Raw genomic sequence first — 12,898 nt, 5'->3', positions numbered from 1 at the left:
CTTGGAGCAAAATAACACCCTTAGTTCAAGCCCTTTGAGCACAGAGCTACAACAGGTCCTGGGGCCTGTGGAGCTTGTAGCCCAGGCTGAGCCAAGCGCTCTGACTAGAGGGGAGGACTTGGAGCCCTCGCCCTACAAAGAAGGACAGCCCCCAGTACCTGAGGTGCCTGGTTTACCGATGTTCTAGCCTAGGGGCTGCAGCTGTTTGGACAGCTATTGGTGTGCAGCCCAAAACAGACATCATTTGGTTTAATACTGAGACGGGCCAGAGCAGCCAGTGGGCTGAATTACAGGCAGTGTGGATGGTAATCAGCCACGAGCCCTGGCCCTTAGTAATTTGTACTGATAGCTGGGCGGTGTTCCGGGGCCTAACGTTGTGGCTTCCTATGTGGAAACACCAGAACTGGTTGCTGGACACTGTCCACTGTGGGGTCAAGCCATGTAGCAGGACCTCTGGGACTTAGGGCAGAGAAAGGAGGTGACCCCAATGCATGTCACAGGTCACTCCCCCTTAGTGTCCCCAGGTAATGATGAAGCAGACGCCCTAGCACAGGTCTGATGGTTAGAACGGGCTCCTGCCACTGATGTGGCCCATTGGCTGCATGTGGCAGGTGAGCAGACGCTGGGGTCTGCCTTTGAAATGGCAGGAGATAGCAGACGCCTGCTATGACTGTGCCATCTGTGCCCAGGACAGCCCCCAAAGGCAGAGGCTGCCCTGGGAGACACAGCAGATTACGCGAGGGAGGGTGCCCCTCACTCGCTGGCAAGTGGATTACACTGGACCCCTGCCTAAAGCCTGCAATGCGATGTATGCATTCACAGCAGTGGACACTGCTACAGGGTTGATGTTTGCTTGGCCGTGTCCAGCTGCGGATCAGCGTCATACAGTGGTCACTTTTACACGGATGTGCACCCTCCTTGGTCGCCCTCAAGTCATTGAAATTGACAGGGGTACCCATTTTACGGGGCAAGAAGTGCAGCGCTGGGCTGCCAGGATGGACGTGCAATGGTTGTTTCATGCTCCGTATAACCCACAAGCAGCTGGCATGATTGAACGCTATAATGGCCTTTCGAAGCAAGGTCTCCGGGTGTCAAAACACCCTCCCACGATGCGTGACTGGGCCTCACGTCTATGGGACGTCCTGAGAGTCCTAAATGAGAGACCACAGAAGGGAGGGCCTGCACCAGTAGAAGCTTTGCTACAGCGAACGGCTGCTCCCATTCAATTACAGATTACCACCAGTGAGACTCTGTTAAAGCCAGGCTACGGCAAAAATCGAAACATTTTGCTGCCAGCACCCACATGCTTGAAAGCAGGAGAACAACAGCAATGGCAGGTCAAAAGCCCCCACTGTCGGTGGTTTGGCTGATAGCCCCACAGGGGGCCGGTTTGACTCATGATTTGCAAGTGACGCCAGGGTTGGTGGCTGAGTGGCCACCACAAGTGACTGTAGTATACGGAGGTCCCGATACCGGGATGATTTTGCGGGGAACCTATGTGCTCTCACTATGGCCTATTATGGGGTCCCCTGTTCTGTTACATGTTGAAACTATGCAAGGGACCTCAAGCACTGCCATAAAGGTCTGGTGCCACAAACCGGGAAAGGTGCCAGTGGCAGTAACCTTCCTTTCCCAAGACAAAAAGCTAGCATGTATCCTCCCAGATGGAAGGGATTTGCCATTGTTGGTTCCTAAGACTACTGTTTCTTTTCGTCCATAGGTGCCGATAGGCTAATATGGCACAGGGACCCTCGCGGAAACCGCTTGTTGCATAGATTGTGAGGCGAGACCCTGTAGGGGTGGAGTGAGGGACAGAGCCCCAGAGAGCAGTTTCCAGGCTCTCGGCCTCATATGGAGGGGTGCTGGCTCGGGTAGTAGATGGCTGTCAGCTGTGGCTAGTTGGCCATCATCTGTAACCATTGAGCCATTGGCCACTAATATAACTGCCTTGGCTACGTTTGGAAGTCGAGGAGAGTTGAGGGAAGTCAGAGAGTCTGTCGGTTGGCAGAAAAGCAGACAGCAGGTCGCACGTTGTATGAATCCAGCCTCCAGTGAGACCACAGTGGTATGACTTCCCTACCTATGGCTCGGTGGCGGTTCCTTTTTGGCCTAGCCACATCCTGCTTCTTATGTGGGGAGTGGGAGGTGAGACCCCGCATGATACCCTGCACGACACAATGTTAAGATATTAATAATAGAGGGAAAAATGTGGAATATATGGAATCTGTGCTATTTTATAATGTTCCTGTAAATTTAAGACTATTTCAACACAAAAATTTATACAAAAAGTCTCAGAAAATTTTAAAAACTAAAATATGGAACAGTGTTTAGTTTAGTTTTTAAATTTATGAGCATTGAAAATAGTTTTATTATAGCCATATAGTTTATTATGTTATGTAGTAATTAAGTTATTTTGAATCTTATACAAATTCTTTTTCTGAATGAACACGTGATTCTGTTCTCTAATATTTTGATGAAAAATGATGGCAGATTAAGAAAAATAAAGGACGTTAAAAATGGAAGAAGGTGTAGATACAGCCTCTACTCAAATACGTCATATTGTTTAGAAATGACATTTTAAAAATGTATACATAAAAATTAAAATCAGTATATGAAACTAATTATGAGATTAAGTTTAGAAAGGTGGGATAAATATCCTCATATATTTTCTCTTTTTGCTTTTTAGTAGCAGAAAAATTATTCTAGAGATAGGATGTTTCTATGTAATCAATAAATTTTGAAATACTACTTTTATAGTAAAGGAATAGGCTTATGTCAAAGTTGAAGAAGAGAAAATATTTAGTTTTTTCAAATTCAATCTTTAAGAGCAATTTTGAAAAATAATTATTAAACTAATGGAAAATTTCTTATAGATACCATAATATAATGTAGTTTATATTTTCAAATTATAATTTTATTAACAGATTGCTCTTTTATTTGCTAATGACTTATTGTGATCAGCCTCCTTATTCATTCCAATAAAATGAACCCAGGGCCACAACTCTTAAGACTTACTTAGGGAAAATAGTCAACGTGTGGCATGTTCATTCACTGTTGAAAATGGTCAATCTCCTTTCTTTCAAAAGAAATAGTAGTAATTTGGTGACAGCATAAGTGAGCATTTTACTCTATTTCACCCACACATACTTGTTCATTAATATCACACAACAGAAAATGATAAAAAAGGACAAAATAGTTTACTGTTTCAAAGACTGAGAGGGGGAGTAATTTTGAGGTATACAAAGTCTTCTTTAGGAATTGAATTCGCAATACATTTTACTTTTAAGTCTCATTTACCTAAACCATTATATTTTGGTCTGCATTTTTTCTAGTGTTAGGGTCTCAATTTTCTATGATAACTCTTAGTTTTATTAAGCTCATTATATAATTGAAACTCTCTAACAATATTAAAAAAAACTTAGGTGCATTTATATACATTTAAGCCTATGTCTTCCATTTAGGTATTATAGTGATCATAAAATGAATCTGTATTATATATTTTGTACGTTGAATTTATCTTAATATTATTCATTCTGATAAATAGCTTGTTTCCTTACATGACACTGTTTTATGAATAAAATTTCAAGTTCCAGAGAGAATTATTCATGGATGTAGCTTTTCAATTAAAAAGAGAAAGATTAGTCAACCTTTTTTTTCAAGAGATAACCACAGGAAAGCCAACTTTTAATTACTCTTTTTGAAGTTTCATTCCCAGTTGCCAACTCAGGTTTCAAAATGAATGTTAGTAAAGAGCTGACACTTGAGACAAGTGGTTAATTATATTGTCGATCATGTCTGAATGCTTAGCAGAATAGAGTGTGGAAATGCACTCTCAACCACACTGAATGATGGCAGTGTGTTTGTATTTTACAAAAGCAGGGAGTCAGACCTTTTCATCTCTTCCTTCATCTCTCTTTATTATACACTGGGAGTTATTTTTTGGTACAGGTGACCATAAACACTGTTGGCCCACAGGAACTGCTTCATAATTTTCTTACGCTTTGTCAGTGTTCTTCTCTCTTATACTCGATGCTGTCTTGATGGCTTACCATTTCTCTGTCTTTTCAGACGACATCCTTTGCAGTGCCATAGCACATGGATTTCAGGACTGCCTGTGAGGAGGTAGGTTAAATGGCTTTCTGCTTTTCAAATAAGAATAAGGTAGAAACAGGAAACACTTGGCCCTCCTTTATATTAGTGGAACACTGCTTTTAGTGGAGGAATGGGTGAGGGGTCCATTTTATTTACAGAATATGATCCCTTTCTGCAAGATTAGAAAGCCAAAGAATGCTGGGAAGCCTCAGATATTCACTCTTCTGTTAAGAAGAAGATGGGAGTGTATGTGGTTTGACTAACTTGCCCTTCTCCAAAAACTACGCACTGCATAATTTCAGGTAGTAGAAGGGTTGGAAGTACTTCTTTCCACATAAATGTTTCCACATAAATGTTTATAAATTAGAAGACATTTAAGGTCTCTTTCAGCACTAAAATTCTATGACTTTATGACTCCAATATTATTTAAGTATTTCAATATTATTTAAGTATTAATATATGGCAATTCGGATTCTCTGTAGAACTGTCATCATACTTCAGTATGACTTACAGTTGTGCATTGCTCTTTCAAAGATATTAAAGGCCATTCAAGTGTACAGTAAAAAGTGCGTGGATTGAGCCTCCAGGGAATTGTACCTATTCTATTTTAGAAAGAAAGACTATGTTTTTTACTAAACATGGGACACTGAAAGCATTGTATTTCCCTTCTTCAGGCAAAATGAATATATTCAAAGGTTAAAATATTTCACATTTGTTGAAAAGGTATAAAATATTTTGTTGTGTATAAATATTGTGTATAAATAGAAAAAGCAACCACAACTTGATAACCTATGAGAGAGTTAAAAAGCAACCAACAAAACCTTCAGTTATTAATATTTGTGAAGATTGTTCCTTTAATGAAATGTCATGTGTTAAAAATCTTGCAAAAATATCTTCTTTAAAAAAATATTTGTCAGAGTTCATTCATAGTTTAGAACTTAAGTTCTTTTAGAAAATCAATAAGTTGCTTTTTTATACTTTCGATACTTATGCTTCTTATTGTAGTTTTTTGTTTACAAACCTCTCGTGAGCACTGAATACTATAAAGTTATAGTATATAATTTATTCATCCTTTTAACATCTATCAATTCATATGTTAAAAAATTAATGTTTTAAAAGCTTAAATTTAGAAGAACAAATTCAATCTTATTCTATCTCTAGGTTTAAATGCAGAGTATCATTGTGGGGACAGAGTCCCAGAGAGCAGTTTCCAGGCTCTAGGCCTCACATGGGGAGGTGCTGGCTCATGTAGTGAATGACCGTGGACTGTCATTGGTTGGCCATCAGCTGTAACCCATTAGCCAATTGGATACTGACGTAACTGCGGGGCTGTGTTGATTGGTTGGTTGGCTCGCAGAGAAGTGAATGGCACATTGTGGATCGTGTGGCTACTACTGCGTGTGTCTCGCCCGGCTTCCAGAGAGTGTATAGTGGTATGACTCCCCCCCCCCCCCCCCCATGGCTCCGTGGGTGTTCCTTTTGGCCTCACCGTATCCTGTGTTCTTATGTGGGGAGTGGGACCAGAGGTCCCGCAGGCCGTCCCGCATGACAAATGGCGCAGCAAGAAGGGTATGGTACTGGCCAAAACCTGCCGAAGCATGGTGGAGCAGTTTGTGCATGTAAAAGTGCAGTTTCAGAAGGCCTGAATGGAGTTGCGCCGGGAATGGGAGGCACAGTCTGTCTGGGAGACTCGAGCCTCCAGATGGTATACCTCGCTCTTGGCCATAGAAGGCGTCACCTTCCTTTTAGTAATGTGCTGCTGCTGTAGGCTCTGAGGGCTGTGGACCTCTTGCACTGAGGCTACCACCCAACTGGATGCCTGGCATGGCAAGCAAAATTCTGGCCAGGTAGGAATGGAGTCTGACTCTGGGCAGGAGGATGTGTGGCCCCCACACAGCATGTGGTGTCCGCTGGCCACTGTTCTCAGGAGTTGGACCCCCAAGGAGGGGTGGGAGGACATGGATGGCTCTCTGGCTAGCGTGGAGAGGGCCCTGCAGGCTCTGGCTGAGCGGTTGCTGGAGGAGGAGAAGGGTACAGCCGGTCGTGTGGGCTGGATGTTCTTCACGGCCTTGAGTATGAACACGGAAAACGCGCCTAATGAAATAGCACAGGTGCCGGACCAGGTGTCCCGGTTGGAAGCGCTGGAAGCTTGGGTCCACGTGTTAGAAGAGGGGCCCCAAGGTGGAGACTCTGAGGTGGAGGCAGAAGAAGCGAGTGGAGACAATGTAGCTCCTAACCCCTAAGCCGGCCAATCTTGAAACAAAAGGTAAAGCATGAGCAACCTTTGGGCCACGGGGGCATTGCTGAGGGCAAACCAGCTGTGAATGAGTTCACAATCTACACCCCTTGCACTCCCACTGAGTTGCAGGAGCTGGGGAGGTGGTACAGACAGCGCCCTGGAGAACCAGTTTTGGCTTGGCTATTACATTCATGGGATGAGGGAGCAGACAACATTCTCTGCTCCGCAGGCAAGATGGAAAAGTTAGCCTTCGTGACAGTGCATCCGTCCCTGCGACAAAGGTTACAGAACTGCCATAGGTTGGCCCATGACCAGGGCAACCACTCTCTAATGGAGTGGCTCATTGCTGTGGTACGCACAATATGGAGACAGGCTGGCGGGCTGCCAGACACTGTGAGTCAATGGCAGTCATATACAGAACTTACTCAAATCATCCGTGAAATGGGTATGAGACATGCTATTTTCAACCTTAATATGCAGGGTCCGGATGACAAGCTTTTTACAGCCAGAATGAGAGATCTGGTTTTGGATACTGAACCTGCGAGTGCTTTTGGATCCTTGGTGCCATTTTTACACCCTATGTGGGGCGATGGATCCATGAAGTTACAACTACCATGGCCACCTTAGGGGATGTTGAACGCCTGAGGCGAAGGAAGTTAATACAGGAGGTCCACGCAGTCGAGACCTGGAAGCCCAAATCAAAAGTAAAGGGGCCTCAGAAAGTAACATGCACACAGATGTGGCATGATCTCGTGGCAGCAGGGGTCGATCGGGAAAAAATAGGCCGACAACCCAATGCACTCTTGTTTGAAACTTTGGAAACAGTTGTGTCTGGGCCAGCAATTCCGGAGAAGCCTAAAGGAGAAGTCTGGGAAAACGCGACCCGTGTCCCTCCAGGACTTCATGCGGCTGCTTGAGGCCCACTCCTTTCAGCTTAATTAGGGGTAAGGCCACGGTACCTGGTCTGAGGGGACAAGCAGGGACCGGAGGCCCCACGTGGACCTGTCCATACATTGGTCCCCTTCTGATGTGCAGAGGGTTTTAGCCCTAATTGACACTGGCGCTGACTGCAGTCTTGTTTATGGGAACCCAGAACTGTTCCCCGGACCAGCAATCTGCATTGATGGCTATGGGGGAAAGACTGTGACTGTAAAAGCTGTTTTCTTACCACTGGGTATAGGAAGGCTTCCCCCATCATACCTACAAGGTTTATGTCTCCCCTGTTCCAGAGTATATTCTAGGTGTGGACGTGCTACATGGCCTCAGCTTAAAGACGTTGGCAGGAGAGTTCCATCTCCGGATCTGGGTGGTGAAAGCGGTGACACGCGGGCATGCTCACCACCCTCCTCAAGTGTTGCCACAGCCCTGGCGCGTGGTTACAGTGCGACAGTACCGCCTGCCAGGAGGGCAGGAGGAGATTGGTGGTACCCTAAGAAGCCCAGGAAGTCTGGCTGTGCCCAGAAGGACTGGTGGTGCCCTGAGAAACCCTGGCTGTGTCCAGAGATCCTGGCTGTTTCCAGAATACTACATTCACCTCCAGGCTCCTCACACAAGGACCCTCGCGAAAGATGCTTGTCACACAGATTGTGAGGCGAGACCCTGGAGGGGTGGAGTGTGGGGACAGAGTCCCAGAGAGCAGTTTCCAGGCTCTCCCTCCAGTGTGGAGGTGCTGGCTCAGGTAGTGAATGACCGTGGGCTGTGATTGGTTGGCCATCAGCTGTAACCCGTTAGCCAATTGGCTACTGATGTAACTGCGGGGCTGCGTTGATTGGTTGGTTGGTAGGCAGGCAGAGAAGTGAACGGTGGACCGCGCATCGTGTGGCTACTACTGCGTGTGTCCTGCCCAGCCGCCAGAGAGACTATAGTGGTATGACTCCCGTATCTATGGCTCCGTGGGTGTTCCTTTTTGGCCTAGCCACATCCTGCGTTCTTATGTGGGGAGCAGGACCAGAGGCCCCCACAGGCCGCCCCCACGACAATCATACTCAATTCATACTCAATCGAATGTAATAAATCTGTATTTCTGTCAAAGTGTTATGTAAAGCACTCGTTAAAACAAGGGATATTTGTGTGAATGAGACACAAATGAAACACATAACATTCATGGGGTAGAGATAGTGGCCAAATGCTATTTTGACAAATGGTTTACCTTAGACTCCAAAGGCTCACATAGGTTGATTTCCAGACTTCCTTTTTTTTTTTTTTCAACAAAATTATTTTGACTCACTGATTTGGACTATATATCAAATTCTATAAATAGAGGATTGATTTTACAATGGTAATACTGTTGTGATCATCTTACCCTTACTTCTGTAGTAGTAATGGGTTCCTGCTCTCTTGGAATAGGCCCTTTGCAAATCTGTGCTGTTTTAGACTGTCCCCACATGGAATCGAACATTCTCAGAACTGTTCAGCAGGAGTACCCATGTATCTTCCACGTGATGGGTAGATTGGCAGGAATTCAAAACCATAGTATTCTCTGAGGATGATCAAATGACCCTCCAACTGGAACACAGTCAGTGAGTTTGCCTGAAATTTACAGTCTCAGAATATTTAAGGATTCATAAAGGTAATTTAGCTTAACTCTGTCATTTTGCAGATGAGGAAATTGAGAGGTTTTATAAAATGTTGAGTGCCATTTAATTAGCTAAAAACATAATTTGGAGCTTGAAGTCTAAGTTTGGGCCTCTTTCCAAAGTACTACATTGCTGGAGATTATATCACAGTCAAGATATATTAAACAATTTTTTTTTCTTGATTGCTAATAAATTATTAAAAATGAAAATCTGATATCCATGTTCATCAGACAAATCAAGCTAGAATGTTACAGTGCTGATGTCAGGAAATGTGTTCTTTGAAACAGAATAGAACTATGCCCAGATAAGTTCCATTTTAAAATCTTAATTTTCTAATACAGATCTTTTTTAAAAGAGAGGTTTATTTATTGTTTAAGAAAGTTTTTCTCTTAAAAATAAAATATTGCAATTATTTAAAGGAACTGAGACTTAGAAGTCTGACAATATGCAAAAAATGAAGGTAGAGTATACAATTGGAACAAATAAAAAATCTGCAATTTAGAAGAAAAAGCATACGTATAGTCAGGCATAATTATTGATTTATCTGCTTGTAAAAGTTTCATGAAAATAACTATGTATCCAGTAAGCCAATTTTCTATCTCTAGTGTAGGCTTTCCTCATATTTTATTTTCACATCTACATTCCTTAAAATATAATCCATGTCTGTGTGATGATTATGAAAATACGTATTTCTCTATAACTCAAATTTAATAATTTAATAATTCATGCACATACATAATATAATTTAATTCCTCATGAAATACAATATAATCTGTGACTATGATTCTTTAAACAAGAATTGAAAGAAAATCTAGTATAAATAAAGTACTGTACTAGGTCCTATGGATTAATAACCCTTAATTATAAAAACAGTAATATATTATTATTAAGATCTTCCTAAGATAACGATGTATAAGATAAAGTCAAATAATGTGATATAGAGCTAAATATTATTGAAGTCACTACATGTGATGCCTAAATACAATACTCAATTGTTAGGTGGATATATTTATTTAATGAAAACTCTAAGTTCAGAGCAGCAAGTACTCATTTTTGGATGGAGTGGTCTCCAAAAGCTTTATGGAGAAGTGAGTCTTATAATAGCACTTGAAAACCATCTAGAATTTAGCAAAGAGAAAACCACGATTAGACGTAATCTTGGAAAGGGACAAGAAAGAATAAAATAAAATTTTAACCTTGCATGAAATGGCATTTAGTGCACTGCTGCTAGAGCAGTATGGTACAGTATAAAATACTATATATCACTTAAAATAATAGCTTTATAGAACAAATTAAATTATATTTGGCAAGCAAATTATAGAAATTCTGAGTATACTAGTTTCTTGTAGTTTGTATTTTCTTACAACTGATATTGCAAATTATATATTTCAAGATTAAAGGAACACAGGTTTTAAAATTTCCAGAACAAATAGTTTGTGCTCTATCAATAAAAAACGAATGATAGTCACCTTTTTAAACTTCCAAAGGTACTAAGTTTAAGCGAAGCATAAATCCCTAATAAGTTTAAACGTGAGGCTTGTTTTTAAAACAAAGAATAAATTGATGCAAATATATAAACACATTGAGTTGATTCACAGAAAAATAAGTCAATAGCTAGATATTTAAAAGTATTATTTCTTAAGTAATTAAGACATATTGTCTTTTAATATTTCTCTAACAAATAATCTGGGTTTTGTAAAACCCAGCTGCAATATAGGATTATCCATCAGGTACAAGAAAACAACATTTGAACTTATATAATTTTTTTATAAATCAACCTTTTAAAATTTCAATTTTATATATTTTTTAGAGTTAGCATAATATATTTATATATTACTATAGCACATACGAGGAATGACAATTAAGTTCACGAACTCATCCTAGAAAATATCTAGATATACCTCATTGCTGAATATCTCTACAGTACCTTCAAAGTACTCCCCTCGGAAAGTTATGCACCAATGCCAGTGTCTAGTCTACGCTTCAAAGCAATTTTGAAACTCTTTCTGGAATGGCCATCAGAGCTGTCATCATATTTCTCTTGATGTCTTGAATATCATCAAAATGTTTTCTTCTCTCTCTCTCTCTCTCTCTCTCTCTCTCTCTCTCTCTCTATATATATATATATATATATATATATATATATATATATATATATATATATATATACATATACACACACACACACATATATATATATATTTATACATATATATATATATATATATATATATATATATATATATATATATATATAATCTTCAGTTAAAGAAAGAAGTCATTGGGGGTCAGATCAGGTGAGTAGTGAGGGTGTTCCAAAACAGTTATTTGTTTACTGGCTAAAAACTCCCTCAGAGACAGTGCTGTGTGGCCTGGTGCATTGTCGTGATGCAAGAGCCATGAATTGTTGACGAAAAGTTCAGGTTGTCTAACTTTTTCACTCAGCCTTTTCAGCACTTCCAAATAGTAAACTTGGTTAACCGTTTGTCCACTTGGTACAAATTCATAATGAATAATCCCTTTGATATCAAAAAAGGTTAGCAACATCCTGTTGACTCTTGGTTTGGACTGATGGAACTTTTTTGGTCATGGTGAATTGGCTGGCTTTCATTGTGCACTTTGACACTTGGTTTCAGGGTCAAATTGGTACACCTATGTTTCATCACCAGTGATACATGGCCCAAAGCATAATCTTACCACTCTGAAAGGTCTTGGCAAACTTCAACTCTCCTTTGCTTTTGTTCATTGGTGAGCTCTTTCGGGACCATTTTTGTACACACCTTTCTCATGCCAAGATTTTCAGTTATGATTTTCCTGTTTCTTTATCAATATTTACTTGGTCTGCTATGCTTCTCACAGTCAGCTGACAATTTTGATGCACAACTTGATGAATTTTTGCAATGTTTTCGTCGGTTCTGCTTGTTACTGGCTGCCCTGACCTCTATCAGTGACGCATTCTCTCCCCTCAGAAACACGTTTTAATCCCTTTGTACAACTGCCATTTTCTTCATGGCATTATCCCCATAAACTAACATGTCCCCTCTTGCCAAGTTTAACAATAAATTTAATGTTTGTTGCTCCAATTCAAGCTCATTCTCGTGATGGCACACAAAAACACAGAACAACAATAATGAATGCCACTCAGCAAGACACTTCTTCACAGAACACAGCTGTGATATACTGATATACCAAGGTTATGAAATCTTACTGAGTTATTTGTACAGTGCTGCCAATGTAAGTGCACCATGGCAAGTTCGTGAACTTAATTGGACCGCATATATTTCTGGACTCATGTGAGATGTATACAGAGTCAAAAAAGTTTGATGAAAGATGATTGTTTTGTTAATAAAGAGAAGATAAGTGTAGACATTAAATTTATACTAAAATGTGGGGTCAATAATTACTAGGCAATTCTTTTATTTTTAAACAATCTGGGTGCACAGATCTGTCAGGACTTTGTGGTGGGCTGTTTTAGGCTCTTCCACATTAGTGGCCACTATCATGGTCCTGTTTCCCATTCTTACTCCTGAAACAATGCAGAGGGAGAAGTGTCTGTAGGTCAAGCCTCTCCCCATATCTGACAGTGTCCTATACTCCCTTAGTAGCATGTCTTTGACAGGAACATCAGCTGTTGGTTCCAGAGTGGGCTCTTACTCATTGTATTTTCCCTATAGCAATCATTGCTTTGATACATGAAGAACAGCTAGTTTAAGATGAGGTCCTTCTCAGAATTTTTGCACTCCTATAGGAGATTCTTGGTGACCAAAATGCTACCTGGGGAAAGACACCAATAGCCATGTGGCTGTATACAGGCAGATTGGAGGAGGCATCCCTCAAATAAACTCTGCCTGAGGGAAACCCAAGAGAGTGGTTAAGGGCGCAGAATCTGGGGGTGGCCGGTTAGCTCAGTTGGTTAAATTGTGGTGCTAATAGCTCCAAGGTTGCTGGTTCGATCTCTGAATGGACCACTGTGATCTGTGCCCTCCCAAAC

The 12,898-nt window shown here is 41.2% G+C and overlaps 1 protein-coding gene across 9 annotated transcripts in view; it reads left to right on the top strand.

Annotated features, from left to right (window-relative positions):
* The window catches only part of SNTG1 (syntrophin gamma 1), an 817,517-nt gene that overhangs the window by 490,779 nt on the left and 313,840 nt on the right, over positions 1-12,898 (top strand). For 8 of the 9 annotated variants that reach the window (XM_074318425.2, XM_019712572.3, XM_019712571.3 and 5 more), the window contains one exon: positions 4,069-4,122. The exons of the other annotated variant lie outside the window; for it this stretch is intronic. In XM_074318425.2, the coding sequence (XP_074174526.1) occupies positions 4,096-4,122 (27 nt within the window). In that variant the 5' untranslated portion in view covers positions 4,069-4,095. The remainder of the gene's footprint in view (positions 1-4,068; positions 4,123-12,898) is intronic. 9 annotated transcript variants of the gene reach the window in all.

The sequence above is a fragment of the Rhinolophus sinicus genome, chromosome 7 (assembly GCF_057876585.1).
Source record: "Rhinolophus sinicus isolate RSI-liver-muscle chromosome 7, RSI-T2T, whole genome shotgun sequence".
In the NCBI taxonomy this organism is placed as follows: Eukaryota; Metazoa; Chordata; class Mammalia; order Chiroptera; family Rhinolophidae; genus Rhinolophus; species Rhinolophus sinicus.
The sequence above is the reverse complement of the archived record's forward strand: the minus strand, read 5'-3'. Positions and strand labels throughout refer to the sequence as shown.